Raw genomic sequence first — 23,615 nt, forward strand, 5'->3', positions numbered from 1 at the left:
GGAATATAAGTACTTTCAGAGTCACATGGTCTTTATACAACAATTCTCTTCCACAGTAGGTGGTCCATATAAACACCACGTATAACAATGGTGTGGTCTGGACCCAGCTAGGACACTGCAGCGTGTTTTCACTAAAGATATTCAACTCTATCCATTTCCTCAGTCTCCTCCTGCGTGAACACTCGACTGATAATAAATGTATCTTCAACATAACATCGTCTATAATTCTAGTCATTTATTTATTGGTTTAGTTTACCAGGCACATAAATAAACATTTAGATACAAGACAGTGACTTCCAGTACTTCTATACTTCTGGTTTAAACAATCACAAATTCAGTTTTGAGCCATTTTTGCTAAGTTTCTTTTTTCTTCTCTGGAATGAAAAATATGAATATTATGGATTTAAAATAAAAACTAAAGAAAGAACCACTTTAATACCAATATTTTGCATCTATCTTTCATTTTAATCATAAAAAAACGCCTTTAGAGTTACTGAGGTGTCTCTTTAAAGGACTCACCCCACCTGGTAGGGGTGCCACATACTGGGATTAATGATGATTCAGATGAAAACTTGCCTTTGAAATGGAAATAGCTTCCATTATTTAATGTACTTTTTTGACTATTTGTGATGAAAATAAGAATAAGCCAGTTCACTCTGCTCCTCTGTTCCCCATTTTACTTTCACCTCAACCTGTCTATGCAGATGGTTGCACATCTTTGAGTCTGGTTCTGTCAGAGATGTCTTCCTGTCTCTCTCCACTGATGCCTTAGTGCCTGCTCATTGTGTGAACTGTTGGGTTTCTCTTCTCTCTATAATATTGTAAAGGTTTTTGCCTTGAGCTAATGTATGTTGTTATTTGGCACTATACAAATTGCTCGCCTTAAGTTGAAGCTAGTAATTAACCATTGAAGTATAATAAAATCTGCCATGTTAATATGATAATAATGATGAAAATTCAAATATATAACAAACAACAGGGCAACAACATACAAATATATATGATTATATGATGGTTTAACCTGGTTCACAGCTATAAAACCCTTTTTAAAGGCCAGGAAATAAACACAACGTGATATAATTTATTTTCCCACATACACCTGCCCCATCCTACTGCTGGAAATATACTCACAGCATATGTGTATTCATCCACAGCTGAAAATAGTCCGTCAAAGTAGTGTCTGTTGTCTGTGCTTAATTTGATATCTCATTTTTTAAACATTTTAGAAGAAAGGAATGGCCGTGTCGGTCAGTGGAGACAGGATTATGGGCAGACTGGGCTGGAACAATGTTACCGACACATTTACAGACAGGTATAATGTGACTCTAAAACACAAATTCAATTCAGCGTCCATTCATGAACGGCCAGACAATGAAAGTGATCTGACTCTGGAGGAGGGAAATGAGAAAAATAGCAAATCTGGAGAAATATTAAAACGGCTGGTTCTCAGGTAAGAAATAGAGCAAATTCATCATCCGTGTTGTAATAGGCAGACACCAAACATTTTTCAGCAGAACAAGATCACTCGAGAGAGTGCAGACCTCCACTGAGGCCAAAACACTTTGTCTCCTGTGTCTCCTGCGTTTTGCATTTTTGGATCTGTATAGAACTTCACCTGCTTATAGCTATTACCATCTTGAATAAACATGAGAAAAGTCATCCTGATCTGTTAATGTGTCACTGAGTTATACACATATGAACTTGTTTAATGGGACTGAACCCTGTTAGATTTAAATTGACGCCAAATCCGTAATCCGGATCAAATCTGGAGGACACTTATGTCATGTTTAGACTGCAGCCCAAATCGGATTTTTAAGCATATCCAGATAGTATCTAGCTTGATTTATTTGGTCTGGACAGCAAAACAAAAAACATTCGAACGACGACAACAACAATGAAGTAGTTTCAGAGATTGAGATAGTTTAAACGATTGAGACAGTGGAAGACAATAGTTTAAAAATCAGAACAGAGTTTGTCCTGTTTGGTACAAAAACCGATTTATGTCGTCCATTTTATTTATTTTGTTTACTATAGAAGAAATCCATGTGGAAGACTAGACAATATCAGTGATCACTTGCAAACATATAGCTAATCTGTTCAAATTTGATGAGTTTTTACAGAGATATGATCATTATTTTACAGTTTTGCCCATTATAAGAGATTGGGATTTCTAGAAAATTGGACAATGTCTCAATGACTTCATCAGTGGTTAGATTCTGAGCAAAATCTAATAGGAACATGACAATAAATTCAGATTAATCTGTCAAAAATAGTAGACAGGAAGTTTCTAAGATAAATCCATGCAACCTCCCTGGTGGAGGTAAAAACGATAGTGGGATACGGAAACCACATCTGTCACAACACCATGTTCCGTATGTGTGGACACACAGTGAGAGAAACAGTGAGAGACCACCGCCTTCACCCAGACACAAACCGAACAACAGCCTCCTAGCTTTGATTGGATGCCAGCAGCAGGAAGGAGGGAAGGAAATAAAGAAGAAAAGAGTCTTTTTTTTTGTGAAGACCTGAGAGTCTTCCAGCGGTCAATGAGAATGAAATCACAAGATCTCCACATCCGACTGGGAACAACGTGCTTTCTTTGACAAGACATCAAAAGGAAGCCATTAGGTCATTTTAAATGGACGACTATAAAGAGGCTGGATTAATATCTGCAGTCAAGCTCAATTACCACCTACTCTCTTAAAGAGAAATTGGATTATTGCAACAGTGAATGAGCAAATGTGAGTAGATTAGGAACAATTAAGCAGAACTAATACGGTTGCATCGGTATTAATATGATGTATTTCTAATTTTGGAATAATGTTGTGAAGATACAGTGTTGCTTTAACTGGGAATGTTGCAATTACACGCTCATGGTCCAAAAGTCAATGATGTATATTCATAGTTTTCCATTTTTGCTGAAACCTGCATCGCAGTCGTGCTTGTGTTGAATGTGAAGCAGCTTTTGAGGAAACAGGACTGCAATCAACCACGGCCAATCACCACAGCAAAACAATCACACAACATACCAGACAACGCAATATACACAAACAACAACCCACAAAAAAAACACACACAAGAACCCACACCATCTTGTGAAAAGTACGGCCGCAGTAAAAAAGATGTGGTTGATAGTTTCATGGCCGTTGTTTGTTTTTGCTGTCAGACTGTATCCACAACCAGAGGGAGAGAAGATAAATGTATTAAACAGGGGATGACTGGAAAAATAAAGTTTTGCATTTGCCTTATCAAGGCCAATCTGCGAGTGTTCTTTCTCAAGATAGCCAGGGCATTCAAAGCAAACCGCTAAGTCGAAACATCTTTTCAGAGAAAGATTTTAAAGATATATTTGTCAATATAAATGAGATTGTTCAACTATTAAACTAGTTTACAACAACAAGTAACACTACTGAATATAATATCTAGCTAGCACCAAAATTAGCAACAAACTTAACATGAACTTTAGCGTCTACTTGCTAATGCAGCTGTTATTTTCCTCAGGATTTAATGTAAACCAAACCAGAGCTAAAATTACATCAAATATTCTGACGTACAACAAGTGTGGTATTTTTTATTCATCACACAAAGGCCCCTAAAGATTGCCTAAATAGTCAAATGGTTGCTAGCATGTTAGCAACTTCAATTTCACAGCCATGATCCTTTAGATTTTTTCTGTGACGTTCTTTAGCCTCCAAGTAGCCACAATGTCACTTAATGTAGATCTAAGGGTTTGAAATCAAGACTAAAACATTAAAAACGTTGTTAGTTTTTGTTTACACCAGCTGTGTGCAGAGTTTTTGGCGGGAAACCAAGTGCGCGATGTTTTTCCTGAGCAGCTAGCTCCTATTTTAGCTTCTTCATACTCTGGTTTTTGTCCTTTAGATGATTAAAATTTGCTGTTATTACATGCTAATATGGTTTATTCCTGTTCAGTAAAGATAGAAACACAAAAGAGTTAAAGGCGTTATGGAAAGAATACAGGTTTTATAGCAAACAAGGTCTTCATTTTGGTTTGTTGGTGGCTGCTGGTTCTTGGAAAGTTTCTAGTAGAGGATGGATGTAAAATGCAGAGGGCAAACGTCCCCACGGGGATTAATGAAATTACTTTAACCTTAACATGGTAAACCTCAGACATTACAGACAATTTCACAATCCTCTCAAACATAACCTCTGTCAATCTGCAGCTAAAAACATGACACTGATTTATTGTTTTCACGGCCAAACCACAGAATTGTTGACTCTTTCAGTTTAAAATTGAGTCTCCACATGGCAGGTGCGTATTTATTAGATACTCCTGCTTGTTTGTTCTGTTCATGGAAGGTCGAGCACGGAAACGTCTCCAAACTCTTGATATCACTTGCCTTGTCAGGGGGCGGTTATGTGTAGAGTTCAGCCAGCTGTGGCTAAGCTACAGGAATGTTGAAATTAAGTGACAGTGGTGGTGGTGGTGGTAGTGGTGGGGTTTGTTTGATTTATAAGCGTGGACCTTGTCTGATGTGGCAGACATGAAAGTGAGGCTCATGCTGTGTGAGGTTGAATGACTTAAGAAGTGTGTGTGTTTTTTTTTTTTTTAACCTCATGTTGGGGTTGACTGTGTCTTTCCTGGAGTGATGTTGGTGTGTCAGTGATTTAAACAAACAGATGCAACAATTTATCATTTTATTTAATCATTAAAACAAGTTTCTTAAAAAAAACGTTTTGTACCCTAACCCTAACCCTATAAAGCACTTTTAAAACAACAACACCTGAAACGAACTTCAGAGATAAATGAGGGGTACATTTTTTCAACATTTTCTGAGATTTTATGTACCGAAAGATTACAGATTTATTGATTATGCAAATAATCGTTAATTACAGCCCTACTCTCAACATCACTGAAGTTAAAGATGTTTTAACTACTGACATGAAAGCACTTATTATGGTGCACAATTAACTAAATTTACAATATTTAGGTTGTCCAAAATAGTCATAATGTCTTAAAAACGACTCTAAATCCATTGTATTCATATTTTCTGACACTACAACATTTGTTCCGTCAAGGGGATTATACAATTACAGATCTCACTCAATTTGTCTTCCTGTTAAAATGAATTTTAGATAATTATGAAAGAAAAATATATAAAAATGCCTGATCTGCCTCTGTATTCACATACTTTAGTATTGACATACGTCCCTCGCTCTCGCCCCGCTGCCTGTACCAAAGCTGCAAATTTTAATCACCTCACTTAGCTGCTTTATAGCTGCAATAAAGTGCACATAAGTGACACATGAGCACAAACAAAGCTGTTAAAAAGAAACAACCAAAAAACTGTTTCATTTCATAGAATTATTTCAGTCGTGAAATCTAACATGCTTTTCCTGGACTGACAAAACAACAGTTGAGGTTTCATTTGGACACGATAGACACTGGAAGTGTCTCGGTTTGGTTTTCACAGGATTTACGGGCAACTTTGTGGGGAAATAAAACTAGAAAAGAAAAGTAAAATAAATAAACGTGTAATAAGCGTAACTGGCGACCAAAAACGGGCATATTTTCAAATACGTTTAGACGTCCTGTGGAGTTTCTGACCAGTAGTAGTGGTCTGGTTTAGTGTTGGGTAACTTGATACACATTCCAACCAATATTCCTACATTATTCTCTCCAAAAGGTGGCGATAATCAAATAAAAAAGAAGACGTGCACTCGCAAAGACACATTTCAAAAAGGGTTATCAGGAAAAAAATGGATTTCCAAAGGTTTTATGAGGATAATGTTCATATTTACAGCTCAATCTGTTGGCGTAGTATGATATTTTGAATTACTGCCACATTGAAATGTGCAATCAACACGATCGTGGCTTATTGTTACAACATGTCAGGCATTTGAACTGCGTCTCTTTCAAGCACACATGACGCGCAGATGTTAAAATTAATAATTTTGTCGTATATTATCAGTCAGCGAGACTATGAGCCGCTTAAAGTTTAATCGAGAAAATAATAATTTAAATCACTTTGAACTGCCTGGTTGTGCTTTTTTGTTCAAACTTGTCACTCGGCCAAGCACAGTTGGACACTCCAGCTCCCATAATGTGTGTATTGTGTGCTTCTCTGGACTTCACTGAACTCCGGCACCATAATTAACCAGATCAAACCAGCCTCTGGTATGTGTGTGTGTGTGTGTGTGTGTGTCAGACTTGAACGGTGCCAACCCAGAGTCTTTGAAAATCAGTTGTTGTCTAATTAGTCTGCTAATAAAACAGGGAAAGAAAGCATATGGAGGAGTAATTTGGGCGTCTGCTATCATGCTCTCTGAATCTCAAGCTCCCCCACTGCTGCAGATTTACAAAAATCACTGTATCTGTTTATAAAGAGGTGCGTCAGTGAGGCCTGCTGCTTTTATTTGTGTTGGCGTTATTTACACACAGCCGTCCAACACTTTAACTAAACCTCACAACCGTATTTGGCTTGAGTCTGAAACGGAACGCGTGACCTTCTCCATGTTTACGACGTATTGTTCGCAACAAGTTTTTTAAACAGGGGATTTCAGTACAAAAACACGACTGTAAACCATCTCATTTACGACAGGTAGTTCATGAAAATCAAAATATCACGATGGATTGCCAAATTTCAGGGGTCATACACCGACTAAAGCTCCAACTCTTCCATGCAATCACACGAGCTGTGTACACAAGACAAAGTATCTTTTTGAACAGTATTTGCGCCTAAAACAATCCAATATTTGCTCAGATATTCTACATAAAATGATAATTGTCATCCAAAGCCAGATGACCTAAGATATAATGACAAATTTCTCTGACACATGAACATACACGTTCAAAATAGAATAGAATATATGCTTTATTAATCCTCTTAGGGAAATTTCTTCTCTGCATTTGACCCATCCTAGAATTAGGTGCAGTGGGTTGCCACACTGAGTAGCGCCAGGGGAGCAATGGGCGTTGGGTACCTTGCTCAGGGGTACCCCAGCCCTTTTGACCTGGTGGGGATTTGAACCGGCAACCTTCTGGTTACAAGCCAAGTTCCCTTTCCACTTGACCACGGGCTGCCATTAAAATATCTTATATAATAACTTATATGATTCAGCTAGCACAAGTTCAGCTGACAAAATTAGCAACTAGCCCAAGAAGAAATTAACCTTCTTTGGCTTCACTATTCAGTTTTTTAGATGATAAAAAACAGTAAAAGATAAGGCACCATCAGTGTTATTCAGTCTGGACCAAAATGGTGAACTAATCATATTCATATCCACACAGCCTTGATGCTAGCATAGCTACAAAAAACAGAACGTCACAATTTCCTACAACTACAAAATTTCTTATTCTAATGATTCAGTTACACCGAAAACAACTGCTTTACAAGTCACAAGTTTGTGCGTTTGTGTCGCCTATAAAACAATAGTTTTGAGTGCTCGTGCTTCGACGACCTCGCCCAACGTTGACGAGGAACTATGACGTCATGGAAACCGACGTGCAGAGTAGGGTCGAGTCGTGCTAGAGCAGTTTTTCTGAATGTGAAAATATCCCTGTCGAATAATTTACACGTTCAACCGCGGTGACGCTGCTTTTCAACAATCTCCCTAAAATCTGTCATTGACTGCAAAACATTTTGGGCCTCAAGACAACATTTAAAAAAAAACACAGAGAAAACACAGAGAGAGTCGGGGGGGTGAGGTGAGGTGGGGGGTCGGGGGGTCCGTGGTTGAGAGAGAGCGAATGAGGTCTGGTCCAATTAGTGTTGACATGTTAATGACCTGCGTTTGACTGCATGAATGAGGCTGTCTGCTGACTTTTGTTGTCGAGGAATGAAGGGCTGACTTTTTTCTCTACATCGATGTAGTGTGTGTGTGTGTGTGTGTGTGTGTGTGTGTGAGCGGATGTGTGTGTGAGCGCTCCTCTTATGATGGACACCCACTGGGAACGCTGGACCTTCTCCAGACTCTTTTTCTTCCCAAAGATCCACAACCACAGCGCAGAAACTCATTAGAAAAGGCTTTATGTGCTCAGACTCAATTTAGGGGCCCTGCTACAATGTGTGCATACAACATACATGACTGTGTTTACCTGGTATTCCTTATGTTGTGGGGACACTAAATCCGTTTACACACTCACATTACGGGGACTCGTCTTCCTTATGGGGACAAAAGTCAAGTCCCTATAAAGTTGATTACTACATTTTAAGTTGAAGACATGATTTAAAGTTAGGTTAAGGTTAGAGAAGGTCTCCAGGAAATGAATGGAAGTCAATGCAATGTCCTCTGAAGTCATGGAAACCTGTGTGTGTGTATGTGTGTGAAACTGGTATTCCTTATTTTGTGGGTACCTAAATCCGTTTACACACTCACATTATGGGGACTAAGTCCCCATAGCGTAAATGACTACATTTTAAGGTGAAGACATCTTAGGTTAAGGTTTGGGAATGAATGTAAGTCAATGTAATGTCCTCCGAAGTCATGGAAACCAGTGCGTGTGTGTGATGTTCCTGTGGGTTTCTGTGTGTGTGTGTGTTTTCTTGTCACTCTGGGATTCATGTTTTATGTGTGTACATATATCAAATCTTTACATACATTTTGTGTTTGTTTGCATGCTTTTGTTGATCATTATTGCGTCTCTGCACAGATCCATATGTTTCTACTCATGTTTTTGCTTTAATGATTGAGCGCAGTTCCTAAAAATATATTATACGACTTTATCTTTATGAGCATGTGTTTCTGTTTTTTCTCTCAGCGCAGAATGTGGGGTTTTATGTTTGTCTCACCGTGGAAGTAAATGTGTATCTTTTTTTGGCAGACACTCGCTGGCCTGTGCTCGTCTCCCAGATACACTGTATGTATGTATTTGTGTGTGTGTGGGTGTGTGTGTGTGTGTGTGTTGCCCACGCTGGAACCCAAACACAGTGAGATCAGAAACACCTCAATCCCAGCAGCGAAAATTACGACGGCTGTTTTCACAAGGGTGCGGTTTTTAAAAAACCTTTAAAGTTTGGCTTTAAAGTTGTTCGAAATGGGACTCTGCGGTGTCGGATTTACCTCCCTCTACCCGTCCAGGCACACATGGTTCACATTTAACACAGGTTTTTGTCTTGTTTCGTGTTGCGGGAGAGGGTGAGCGTTTTTAAATAACCTCAGAGGGGCTTAAGCAAACCAACGCTGATGGCTGAGGTGAAGTTAGGATGCCGTTGTTTTGACTAAAGGTCAGGGTTGTTGACGTCGTCCCACAGACACACAGTTTGTTTCAAAGAGGGAGAAAAATGCTCATATTTTATATTAACAACCTCTTTAAATATATAATATATGAAATGGCTGCATTAAAACATCTAAAAATGACAAGACTCTGACTCTGTCAATCAAAACGGTAACAAAAGACCCCGTTTGGGAGCAGCGTGAGATTTAGGGACTGATCCTTGATGTCTTTTTCCTGAAGTTTTTTTAAACGTTGCATAATTCACACAACAATCAGCTGTTTCTAAAACCTTCACACTGAAGATCCCTGGTGTTTTACCGAGCACAGACAAGCATCAAGAGCTTTAAAAAGTTCATTATTTATAGCAATATTCAAAGGTAAACCACAACATGCAACAGCTCTAAATCAATCGTCGACAACATGCATTCTGATTGGTGAAACTTAGTCTCAGGGAAATTCCATTGGTGATATGGAAGCTAGCAATGGCTTGATATACATGTAGGTTTGGCAGCAGATGCTGTGGGTCAGTGCGCCTGTACAAACCCTCCCCCCAGAACCCAAATAAAATTTGAGATGCAGCAGGAAAAGTTTGATGTAAAACACAAACACAATTACGGTAACAAACGCGCGACCGAAAACAAATCACAACAAAGGCCCGGGACCAAAGTAAACCGGAGCCGTTTCAGGGCCGGTTTCCCCATCTCTGTTTGGCAATAACATGCCTGTTACCTACAGTATCACTGCGAGACTGGAAGAAGTCGGGGGCTTAAGAGAAGAATAACAAATCTGCCCTCATGTTTTCCAGCAATTAACTGGCTCAGGAAAGGAGAGGAACGGTGCCAAACCTGTGAGCTGCATGTTTCCTCCAACTGGAAAACATGACTCAGCCGCACCTACAGTGTAAGTTAAACAGGGGGATAGTATAGGCTGCAGTTTAGGATCCGCAACTACAAAGCAACATAGCAGGTGGATGGAAATTAAAAACATTGTGAGACAACTCGACTCCCATCCAGCTCATAAACAGAGATATAAAATGCGTAAATCCCGCTTGTCCTTGAACACCCAGACAGCGATCAGCCCGGCGAGTCCATATATGGGCCGATGTGTCCGTTTTTTTTTTACACAACCTGCGATTAAAACTGACTCCAGATGCAGAGTGAGATATTTGCAGCGGTGTCTGGCCAACACGAAAACATCGAGAAACATCCAAAGCCTTCACGCAGGCAAACACAGATTCGTCGACCTGAAAACAGACAGAAGGCGCTGCTGCGTTCCTGGACCAAAGTCAAACTTTGTGTTTGTTTGGTGAGGAGTGCATGTGCGCATGTGTGCATGTGCATGTGCGCCTCTGGCATGAATCAACAGGCATCCGAGGACAATGAAAGGCAATGTAGCATGTAACTCGGCTCATGTGTGACCTTTATCTGCCGTCTGTGTGTGTGTGTGACGGTGTGATGCTTTAAAAAAAAAGCAAAAACAATGACAATAATTCAGTGTTAGAGAGAATCAGCTGCTGGTGTTGAACCACCTTGTAAACAATTATCTGACGTTGAGGCCTCTCTGAACTCTACGCCGCTGTTTTGGCATTTTTAAGCTCTTTGTTTTGATTTGTGCACCCACACACCTTCACTGTTTGGAGTTCATTTTCAGTTTTTAGCGAGCCAGTTTTCCAGTAAAGAGGAGGACAAAGTGGAAGAAGTCAACGGGTTTAATGTACCATTACGTTATGGTTCATTTACCACTTTATTTTTTAGGTTTATTCGAACCCCACTGTGTAAAATTTAAGGATGTTTATGGACGGAAATTGAATATGTAAGTTTTAAAATAAAAATCATTGAGATTGTGCAGCCTGAGAAGCCTTTTTTGTGTATTCTGTAGCCTGAACAGACGAAGCTTACTGCCCTAACATAAACCTGATGGAAGGAAGGAAAGGAAATCATCTTTATTGTCATTATACAACTGAAATTGCGAGGTCAGATCAATCTGACTCAATTATTCTAACATTCTAACATGTTTTGATGGTGGGAGGAAACCCACGCAGACACGGGCAGAACATGCAAACTCCACACAGAAAGGTCCCAGACCAGGAAGATGCTGGGACTCAAACCCAGCACCTAGGACCAGGACCAGCACTTTAGGAGAGTCTTCAGAGTCTGTTCTTACACGTTTGACCTAGAAAATTGTGCAAAATCCTCCAAAATGTATCTTTCTTTGCATCTTTTCCATATTATATTTGCAGCGCTCCAGATTTTCCACCAAGAAAATTCATTGTTGTCATGATATACATGAGGCTAAAGTTCTGCTCCTCAATCTACCTCACCCCGTGTCACATCCACTCTCCTTTCATCGAGTTGGCTCCGTGCTGATTTCCTCGCATGTATCGGTGCCATATAGAAAAGCAGTGTCGACATTATGAAAAATATTGGAAATTATAGCCAAGGCGTGGTCGGTGGCACATCCACGTCCATGCTGCCAATCCTGCGAGGAGCTGGACCCGATCCCTGCGAACACTGGGTGGAGTACAGCTTCGACAGGTCACCAGTGTATCACAGTGTTGGCGTCTGAAAGAGCTTTTTTTTTTTTTCATTATTCTACTCTGCTGCTGAAGTTTTGGCATTAATGAGAGACAACAGAAAAGCGGCGCCTTAAGAAAAAAAAGAGAGAGACCTGCATCTGGTTTCTTTTTAGTTCAAGCATCAGTTTGTGATACGGGCCAATCCACCCAACATCCAGGGGGAGGTGTGCTCATTCCGACTGAGCTGGATGCTGTACAGTCAAACTCGTTTAAGTGCAAGAAACCAAGCACTGAGGGATCACAAAACATCCTTTCCCGAGTTTTCCTCACTTTGATTGCGTGCTGAAAGTTGCTTGTGATTAAAATATGTTTTTTTTTCCATAAGCAAGGTTGTTGCAGAACTGTAAGGTTCCTGTAATAATCTCTATGTGGAAAATGGTTTCAGTTTATTATGCTTATTGTTTGGGTCATTTACAGGCTAACATGTAAAAACATGGGTACTGTTTTTTAACAATTATGTCCAATTATTTTTCATATCAATCTTAACCTAACATGGCTCTCTCTCACTGTTATGGAATGCCACGTGGGAGCAATTACAAAGTAAATTGTGATTTTTTTTTTTGGAAATCACCCAAAATACATTCATCATAAATGAAGTGAAAAAAACAATAACTCATTTCCTGTTGGCGAACACTCCACGGAGCTTTCAAATTATGCCGCATCAGCGTTTAATGCACAGTATCATAGAAATGGTCAGTGACAAGGGGAATTTTCTTTTCTTGCAGGAAGTTCATGATGGAAACACAAAGTTCAGGAGGAACATGGACACTCAACGAACACACAAAAAGAAGTGTGTAAACATGTTGCCGTGGCGCGTCTCTGTGTGACCTCACTTCTCCGAGCCATTTGTGGCCCTTTTGTTGGGAATGAGGGCGATGGTAACCATTTAGTAGCAATTGATGTCGCCAGATTTTGGTAAAAAAAAAGCACCTGGTTCAGGTTAAAAAGAGATGACGGCCTTCCCTCATAATGTTGCCGCATCCTCTTCATTAACACACGCCACAGTGTCCTCGTAAAACCACAAAAATCTGCAACAGATCTCCTGAGATTTGGTCTGGAACTGTGGTCTGCCACTTGGCGACCGTTCCTGCTCCTGCTCGCACGCCACCGTCTCCATCCCCTCCCGGTGAGAACTTTGCCTCAGACACTTGTGAGCTTTGTCATTTTATCAATCTTGTTAACAAACAATGTACAGTTTTAGCATTTTCCCAGAACAAAATGGTTCTAAACGGTTTAAGTGTGGCTGAACACGTTATTACTCAGAGTTCCTCAGGGGGGCACTGGAGCGTTAACTGCGAGGGTTTTTTTTGTCAACAAAGACAAGTCTCTGAAGTTGCATCTTACCACCGTTTGGTTTGGCCAAGACTCAAAACAGCCTGGTTTAAAAACAGAAAACAAAAAGACACATCTCTTTTGATTAATCATGCTTTCCTCTTGAGCTACAGCAGCCAAAACAAGAGATTGCAAAAGGTCAAAGTTTCTGCAACAGGCGCCTTTTGAGATGATTAAAGTCTGGATTGTGACTCACAGTCGTCTCAGCTGCAGCAGATACTGGCTCTTACTCAAGTCAAGTCAAGGAAAGGCAGGACTCGTGAACATCTGAGTTTCAGCGATGTTACATCATCATGTTGTGTATCCTCAGCAACGTGCATATTTGTTGGGCTGAACCTTCTCAGTGACACAATCATAACAACTGTGCCGCCTGTGATGACCAAACTGAAACAACAGAACATTGATTTTATGAATGCAAACTCACTCTAAGATCCCTGGTTTTTCCCTGAGTGAAGAAACAGATTCTAAGATTCCACATATTTCACAAGGATATATTCCACTCAGTCATTATTGAAAGTATCACTGAAAGTAATGAAGCAGAAGAAGATTGTTGTGAAAATGCATTAAGAATTTTAAACTCATTTCAAGATATTTTCTGTTCTCAGTGATTTCTGTCATTTTCGATTGCAAATTTAACTAAAGTTGACCAAAAAACTTCTCAATCTCCTCATGGAGCAGTGTTTCCCTAACATTTTATATTGGGACCCTTTTTTTCATGACCCAATTCAACACAAATCACTGTTCTGTGTTTCTGACACACCTTACGTGACTCTGCATGGGTAAACCAGACATTTCCAAGATACCCATGTTTGATAAATGACTTGCAAATTAATTTCATGAAAGTATGTTTAAAAATCTTCATAAAGAGGGTGGTCAATATTTTGCGAATGAATTTGGCAACTCCCTGAAATTCCCACAAACCACATGTGGATCCAGACCCAGTCTTTGGGAATGACACAGTCTTAATTCTTCTCTGTAGGACCCAACTTGGACGGGTCATCTCTACTAAAGAAGGATCCTTGACTTTGACGCCAATGAGTTATCACACTCACATTTTCAGTTTGCTTGATGACCAGTTGGCAAGTCAAGGATCCTTCCTTAGCAGAGCAGATCCTTCCAGGTTGGGTCCTACAGGGAAGAGTCAGACTGGATAGCCGTGTTTCCATCGAAGTAAAGTTCATCAGAACAGTACCTTTACTTGATAGACGGGGTGTGGGCTATGCCCATTGGCCATGTCAGCAAGATACGTGGAGTATGACGACAACAGACAACAACATCACACTGACATGGCCAACAACAACAAAACGGACAACAAAGGAGGACATCCAGCAGCTTTTTGGCTGTTTGTCAAACTTCGTATGAGAATAGACTGCGGAAGTTGAAGGAACACTGGTTGCAAGGGGATTTACATTATGACATGTCGCCCAATCGGCTGACCACTGTGGGTGGAGCCAGTCTAGCTCCACCTGAACCATACCGTACCATTTTAGTTTGGTACCCCTAGGGAAGCGTTGCCAAAAATGGAATGGTTGGGGCTGCTTTTGGTACTATTCCTAATGGAAATGCAAAAAAAACTACATACTGTACTGAACTGAACTGCTACACTCGGTGGAAACACGGTCATCGGGAATGGCTGACATGAGGATGATCCGTCTTTAGTAGAGTCTGAAAACCAAACTTTCTCTTACAGCAGAAACTCCTGTTCAGAGCTAAAAAACCCCACTTTCTGTTATCTAAACAGAGACAAGCTTTTGGAGCTGATGGAGAGATAAAGCATGAATGTAACAGGATACATCTGGCACTGTTCTCGTCTCTCGTTTAGATTTTTATCCATCTCCGTTTCCATTTTTTTGTACACTCATGTCTTTCAAAACTAAGATTTAGGGTCGGCTGCGCTGACACAGAAGATACTATATCACACTTAACATGTCACAAGTGCAGATGTGTTCAGCCAGAGACGAGGCTCCACGACTCTCGTATGAAATATGGACGTGTGTGAACGTATGAAACTTGCGGAGGTCAAGGAGGCAAAAACAAGAGGTGAGTCAAAGTTGAGTGAGAATTCAGACCAAAGGCAAAAGGTGGATATGGCAGAGTTAAAACTGCATTCACGACAGAAAATTGGCAGCCGTTGTGACATGACCGCGTGCACTCCCGTGATATGAGTATGTGTGTGTGTGTGCATGTGCCAGCGGGGGCCTCCCTCGAGCCACGCTGGTGCCACTTAGCTTTTAGTTGGCTGGCATTTCATTTAAAAGGGGCTTGTTCAAAAGCTCGGTTTGATTGCCATTCCGAAACAACCTCATCTAAAAGCTTTAAATTACCAAATACCTCTGCGACGACAACCGGCCCGTTCCAAACTCTTAACTGCATCTCTGTGCCTGGGAACACACACACGCACACACATTCTGGCACAGCATTCTTAGTGAGGACACTCATAGACATAATGCATTCCCTCGATCCTTAACCTAACCCTTACCCTAATTGTAACTCTAAAACCAATTCTTAACCCATAAAGGACAAGCCAAATTTGTACCCACTTTCACAAAATGTCCTTGCTTCCTGTTTAAGTTTTTTGGTCCTCACAAGGATGTATGCACAAGTACACACACACATTCTCGTGCAGCATTCTGACTGAGGACACTTATGGTAAATGGTCTATATTTACATAGCACTTTTCTAGTCTCGATGACCACTCAAAGCCGCTTTACACTACAGTTTTGTCATAAGTGTCTTGCCCAAGGACACATCAGCATGTAGACTAGCAGAGCCGCGAATCGAACCCACAACCATCAAGTTGAAAGGCGACTCACTCTACCACTGGGGCTACCGTCACCCCATAATGCATTGCTTAACACTTAACCTAATTCTAACCCTAAAACCAGGTTTTAACCCCCCAAAGAAGCCCTTTAAAGTCGTGAGGACCAGACAAAATGTCCTCGCTCCCTATGGTTTATACGTTTTTATGATCCTCAAAAAGATACAAATACACACACACACACACAAACAGCCGCAACCACTTAATGGCATCAGCCGTGTGGTTACGGTGCGAGTGGGTGGTTTTAAGAGAAAAGGTCTTGAAATGAAATTAGGATTAGCGAGAGCAGTTTATTCCTTCAGGATCCCGCTGGTCTGAGGCCAGACTCTTCTTGAACCCGTTTTATTTCTTCCTTTTACTTTATCGCCCTTTGTTTTTTCTCCTGCCTTTGCAGAAAACTCCTCTTCCCGTCCTCCTCACTCTTCTGTCTTTATTGGACTCTCTTTGTCTTCCTCTCCTCTAATAAAAGAGTTGATATTTACAAGGGAGGCCACAGCAAGAGTTTGCAAAAGGTAACCGCAATAAAATCCCAGTCACCTCAACAGGCTTTCTTATTCTTACACACACACACATTACAAAAAAAACCCTGACATGAGGCTGCTGTGGTGTCACGCCAGGGTTTTTCCCCGAGTTGGCCAAAAAGGGAAGGAACTCAAGAGGCGAAAACGCAGAAGATACTGGAATTTATTACAGCACTGCGTTACAAAGCGAGTGATGTGAAGGCTAATTTCCATAACTTACGCGTCCAAATTTCCACATCGGTGTTTTTGTGCCAACCATCGAGACGTGAGATGTTTGAGCGAAATGTCAGTGGTGCCTTCAAATCTACCTCTGGAAGTTTGGAAAGAAAACCCTGGTTGCCAAAGGAAACGTTCTGGTGGGTGAAGGGTACTTCATTACATAATGACTGGTTCCTTAAACAGTGATGCTAACCCTTATCTCACCCTTCAACTCATGAAACCATAACACGGTGTGCAGCCTCGAGTTTAACCCTTAAACCTTTTAAGGTATCACCGTCTTTGACGAACGGTCTACTTTAGCTCCAGAATGACATCATCTTTCAAAGTAACTTTCAAGAAACTGTCAGAAATTGGTCGATTGCATGAGAGCAAACTGACTTTAACATACGTTAGATACTTCTGCCACTAACACATCTCGTGCACCTCTGTAGCTCACACAGACACAGGGAGCATAAAAACGCCATAAATAATTTTCTTTTCCTCTCAATACTCCTGTAGCCTGAACTCGACTAAAAAAATTTCACAGTGAAAACGGGGAATGGATTCAGGGAACGGAACGGAAATGCTAGCATGCTTTTACTTTGGAACAGGCTGTGGACTTGTTCTGACATAAGCCAAAAATACAGACCTTGAAACTGGTGAAAGATGATGTTTACTTTCTATTTTGCAATGAAACTTATACGGCTTGTAAAAATATTGGCAAAAAGTCTTTTCCGAAAAGAGCCATTTGACTCATTCTGGTAAGATGCATCTGAGAAGCAGGTTTGACGTGGTCGTCTTCCAACCAGAAGACCCTTTACCCCATACTCCTGGTTTGATAATCCATTCATCGTTTTAGGTGTTTTTAAAAAAAACTAATTGTACAAGTTCTATGATTTTTTCAGCTCCTTAAATGTAAAACATTTTGGTTTCTTTGCTACACATCATTGAAACTGCATAATTATGGTTTGTGGGCAAAACAAGACATTTGAGAACATCATCATTTCCAGGTTTGAGGAACAATGTTGAACATTTTTCAACTTTTCAACATGTTCTAACATTTTGGACCAAACCTCACTGATCGATTGCTTGAGAAAATAAGATAAATAGGTGCAGAGCCTGATTGCCTACATGCATCAGAAACCTCTGGACAATCATTGGTGCGAACTCACAAATCAGGCTTTAAGTTGCCTCAGCTCCAATGAATTCTCATTCTCCAACTTTTTATATGAAGTACCACCTGAAAAAATATCAAGCTCTTAAAATAACAGCAACGTTAAAATACAGCGACCTTGCAAAGTCAGCTACAGGAGGCAGATTTATTTTATAGAACAGTATTTCTGATTTTACTCCAAGGACCACAAGAGGAGGCTTGTGTACCACTGGTGGTACACGTACCCCACTTTGAGAACCGTGGCTCCAGCGTGACCCTGTGTATCGGAAATTCTACAAACTGAAACCTGGCAGTGTCACAGCCACACAGGAGGCAGAGTATGGGAAAACCATAAAACCACAGTCACGCTTCGTCTCTCCGATGTTCTTTCATGTCGCTGTGTAAAAAGGTCGAGCTTGTCACGCCTCGGAAATGCTGTGACAAAAAACTTGACTTTCACATGCCGAGGTCAAATCTGTTTAAATCTGACACACATGTACATGAGATCGACACAAAGCTGAAGAAGGTCAACAGTGCTCTGCGCTGCGGAAATCTGACTTAACGCTTTTGATTAGGATCTTTCAAGAGCAGCGTGAAGTTAAGTTAAGCGAATACGGAAATCTGCTCTGGTTTTGATCATGTTACAAAGGTTTCAGTGGGTAAAACTTTGCAGAAGTAAAGAAAATCAATAAAATCACAGGCGGGTCATATGACTGTTTATTCACTGTGTGTGTTCATAATACTAAACCAAAAGAAGTTTAAAAGGGGTGTAACATTTCACACCACACCATAAAAGTGTAATCAGTGTGTATGCAGCATGTGTTTTCGCCGCTCTTTATTTTACGATTCAAAACTTTTTTTTACCCCCCGTGTGTGAAATCTCTTAAGACAGGACGTGTTCTAGTGATAGCTAGTGTCTTTTCACGCTGACTTTAGTCACTTTTCCTTGACAGCAGTTGGTAAAACTGTCCAACAATCCACTTCAACTCCACTCCAAACACAAGACAATGAATGCCAGCATGAGAGAGAGCTGGGAATATGACATCATCGTAAAGTAGCATATTCGCCGTCTACACGGAAACGCAAGGCCGGCGTTTTGAGACTTTCCCACCCTGGGAGGCGTTTTCAAAAAATGCCGTTTCAGGTCCCCTAAAACGCCGTCTCAATGTGGACGAAACCTTTTCACCTAAACCCGTTTCCGTGTGGATGGAACCAGCATGTCAAGTGGGTTTGTCCATGGTGGCCCCACCCACGTTTACCCACTTTAAAGTCACGCCCACTTTGTACCCTTTCCAGGCTACTAATAGGGCATGAGCTTAAAGTTGGCAAATCATGCAGGTCCCATATGGTTTCAGTAACACGGACCCCAGATGGGAAGCACGTGTGGACAAACCCTGATTGGGAGCCATATTCCCCCAATCGGGTTTGTTCACAGGGACATGCAGGCTGTATGTCAACGTTTTATTTTAATCCTACCTGTCAGGCAGAGTCCAAAGATGGTGAGGAGAACCAGGATGTAGAGGGAGACGATGGCGTACTTGATGGCCGACAGTGAGTTCAGGTGACCACAGCACTGGTCCTGTTTCCTGCGACGCTTTCCAGAACCTGAGCAGAACAGACAAAATCATTAGATCAGGAGCAGAGAAGAAACGACAGAACAGGGGTACAAATATGTTTGGACTTCTGACTTCCATCCATCCATCCATCCATGCATCCATCCGTGAGGGTCGCGGTTGGAGCTGTGCCAATCTCAGCTGACACAGGGCAATAGGCGGGGTATGCCTGCCCTGGAAAGATCGCCAGTCCATCACAGGGTCAAACAACCATTCACTCTCACATTGACACCTATGGTCAACTTAGAGTGTGCAATTTACCTAATCCCCATTTTGCATGTTTTGGACTGTGGGAAGAAACTGGAGAACCCAGAGAAAACTCACACACACATGAGAACATGCAAACTCCATGCAGAAAGGCCCAGGTCTTCTTGCTGCAAAGGCAAAAGTGCTAACCACTACACCAACCGTGTGGCACCAAATTCTGACATCTACTACACAAAACTATTCTGCTGAAAGTGGAATAATGTGTTGCCGGATTCTTAAATCTAAATCTTGAAAACAATCCAGAGCTTGATTTTCAGGTATTTCCTCAGTCTTGAGCCAAACATCTCCGACCCTGGAATGAAATGTATTGGTGTGATGACAAAACGTTGAATCCAAGGCTAAGTTCATACATCAAATGCTGAGGACAACATATATATATATATATACATACATAAGTTAATTTATAATTTATGAAGAATGTCTGCACATATTTGGCACTTCATAAAGAATGGTTTATACATTATGGTCTTTAGGCCCAGGACATACACACACACACACACGGCATGTCCTCAGCAAACAATCGAGATCTCAGGGTCAAACAGATGTTTGAGAATCCAAATAAAAAAAGAGTTGTGATGGAAGTGTGCTCTTCATTGTGTGTGTGTGTGTGTGTGTGTGTGTGCGATATCTCAGCAGGAGGGGGAGGGGATTAGGTGGCTCACGTAGAAGGAACATTCGCCCCAGGTCAAAAATGATGAAGTGATTTTGGTGAGGGTTGTTCTGGGGTCACACATCCCTCACACGTCATTCATTTGACATGTGACCAGAATCATCAGATTTATAATCCTCCGCAAGATATCAGAAAAACATTTAACATTTAAAAGTTATCATGTTTACCAAAAATAGTCAGAGAAGTATTTGGACAAAAGCCACTATTGTCCAAATACACTGTACGTTCACAGTAAACTATTGTTTATTGACATATGTTTACCATAACCTCATATTACAGTATTTTGCAGTTTAATACTGTATAACATCACACTTGAGAGGAGTTTGGAATAGCTACACATATGGTTATTATCCAAATAAACACAAAATACAGTATTATAATGTGAATTACCAAAGTTAAAACCTCCTGGGAATAATTGACAGCTTATTAATGACCATATCTGAATCAGTGTCCCATTTTGTAGGGCTTGATTTTACTCACTACTCCATGTAACACAGTTCCAAGCAGAAAAGGGGCAAAGGTTAGGAATAAAACTGAGGAATGGGATTGGGCCTTGGGAATAGGAGTATGAGGGTAAAGCCCTTACTCCAGTTAAGACATTTATCTTGCAAATATTTCCCTAAATCCACTTAGCACTGGGATGAAGCCGTCTAACATCAGTTCTCAACAGGGTTATAGAAGCAACCAGAATGTTGCTGCTTCTGTGCACTTCCATAAAGCTGAATCACATCTAGATGTAACATAAAAATATAAACATAACTTAATTATCTGCATTGACTTGTCCTTGTCTGAGAGAAGAAAAGCAGCTACTAAGTTAAGGAAAGTTGTTCCTTCGGAGGACGGGACGTGAAATACGAAGAGACAGGTGTGTCTCCGAGGAGCCGCCGCGCTGCGGCCACAGAACACAAACACCGCGATGAATATAAAGAAACCCACGAGTCTATTATGAGCTTTTAATGAGCTTCTATCTCGCTGAGAGCCAGAGTGATGTTGACTCGGCTCTGACTTTAAAATATAAACACCGGTTTTTGCAGCGCAGCCTCCGAACAGCATGGTTTTCATTTGGACCATGACAATCTGTCAGTTAACACACACGCACACACACGGACACACACACACACACGCTTCCCCCCTCAGTGATGAAGAACACACACTCCACCAGCGAAAGACAAACACAGCTGCTTCACACTCACACTCTATGTGAGTCTGTACAAGCAGTTGTCATAGCAACAGAGGTCATAAAGGTGTGAAAAAATGAGCCTCGGGTTAAGGAGAACAGGTTTAAAAACATGACCTCTTCAGCTCCAGGGAAGTCAACGTTACTTACAGTAGGTGAACATGATTTATTGTTCGAGATTCTCATCTCGTGTCGGTCGAGGTGCTGATTTGAGGTCCGGTGAAGAATTTTCCTTATTTGGACATGTAGTACGTTTTGTTTGGGTTCTGTATGGGTTGAAATACGCCTCGCGGGAATGATGAGTCCACCTAACGATTGGATGGCGTTACACAGTCGGTACGTTTCCATGCTTGTTGTCCTTGTCCTGGTGTAAAAACACGAGTGGGGAATCCATTTATTGATGTAGTGAAGTATGAAGTGTGTTGAGCACCATTTTTTGCTATTAATATTAAAGTCTTAAAGCTGAGTATCTTTGTCATTCCATTTTTTATTTTTTATTTATTTTTGCATCAAAGCCGTTGGGCGGGAACCTTGGCCGATTTGGGTCCATTTTAACATTTACATGGAATAGGAATGCAACGTCTAACTACATTATCTGGATGTGCTAGTCTGACTCTGACGGTGCTTTCCTACCTTTATTGCGTTCCGATTCAGCGAGTAATCTGTTACAGTGTTGACTCCCTCATTGCTACGTGCTTATAAACAGTTTTGTTATTGGTCAGTTCTCTGGACGGTGATGTACCAGCGTTCAGTTCTGGAGACATTTAATGACCTTTTCGTCAGACAGTTTGTATTCCGAAGACGAATCAGGTTAAGCTGCTTGGTAATACAGTGTATGGCCCATTTCTAAGCGTAGAATCTTTTCACATGTAGCTCAAACTCTCTTTTTACCAAAGTTGTTTCTGGCAGCGTTTGATATCCAACGCTCTTGGTCCTACCGGGTCGTGGGTAAATGCAGCTGAATACTACTCGTAAATTGGGTACACACTGCAAATGAACCGCTCCGTGGAGTGATTGGAACAGTCTGCACTTGCTGTGTTCACACAAGCCCATTAGAACCAATCTAGGGGAGAAACGCCCCCAGTTTCAGAACAACAAGGTAGGTATGAAAGCACCCTGAGGAACTCAGTTTAGGACAATTTCAGTTGGATTAACATCGTTTAAAAGTCTGGTTTTAGTCAGACTAAAACACATTTTTCTTAGTCCCTAATCTATCTTTTTGTCAATTATTTCGTATATGGTTATCCAGTAATATAATTTGCTGATCTCCACAGTTTAGTAATCAAACACCAGCTACAGCATTCACATTTTGCCATCATCTTTCTTAGTCCACTGTTGCTTCACTGGAGGACCATTTCATCACCTTCTTGTCCAACCAGTGCAAGGCTCGTTGTGTCAGACTCCTCCCCCTTTTATAAACGTGAGAGCCGCCAATTGGTCATATTACACGACTGTTGGACAATGTGAGGTTTCAACTTTATGTCTAGTCTCCAAACAGAAACAGATGCTAAAAACTGGACAAATTATTGACTGGTTTCTCGTCTCCAGGTCGACTACTGCACTCTTCCTTCTCTCTGGTGGACCATTGCTGGAGTACTGTTCGGGGTTCCTCATAAAGCACGTCAAGCTCAGTTTATTGTCAGCGACACATTGGCGAGCTTTTCTATAATAAACATCTTTTAAGAGTTTGACTGTAGCCACTGGTGACTGCCAATCAAGCCTTGATCTAGGGCTTTTGCGGGCAACAATGCTTGTCAACAACTGGGAAAATTGGACTGAGTGTCTTGTCGTGTGAGCCGGGGGTTTTTACAGATTCCAAATGCCTTCTTGCATAGTTGTTGTTGACCGTCTTTGAAAACAGAAAGGGGAAAAGCAAAGTAAAGCTTGAAGTACGCAGGAGCAAAAACGCAAACTAATGAAAATAAGATAATCTTATTCAGTGACACAGTTGCGGTCGTTTCCAGCTGGCACATAAGAGCCAATATTCAATCATTTAAAGACTGCAATATATTTGTGGATTACAATTTTGCACTGTTGGTTCTCTCTGAGTCATAACTGTCTGTTGAAGGTATTGCGAACACATTGTGCCGCTTGGACAAAGCACACGATAAGC

At 41.0% G+C, this 23,615-nt stretch overlaps 1 protein-coding gene across 3 annotated transcripts in view; it reads right to left on the reverse strand.

Annotated features, from left to right (window-relative positions):
• scara5 (scavenger receptor class A, member 5 (putative)) overlaps positions 1 to 23,615 on the reverse strand; it is a 79,740-nt gene that overhangs the window by 46,998 nt on the left and 9,127 nt on the right. For all 3 annotated transcript variants that reach the window (XM_058613547.1, XM_058613546.1, XM_058613548.1), the window contains exon 3: positions 19,252 to 19,380. In XM_058613547.1, coding sequence (XP_058469530.1) covers positions 19,252 to 19,380 — 129 coding nt within the window. The remainder of the gene's footprint in view (positions 1 to 19,251; positions 19,381 to 23,615) is intronic.

This window comes from Solea solea, chromosome 17 (genome assembly GCF_958295425.1).
Source record: "Solea solea chromosome 17, fSolSol10.1, whole genome shotgun sequence".
NCBI classification, from domain to species: domain Eukaryota; kingdom Metazoa; phylum Chordata; class Actinopteri; order Pleuronectiformes; family Soleidae; genus Solea; species Solea solea.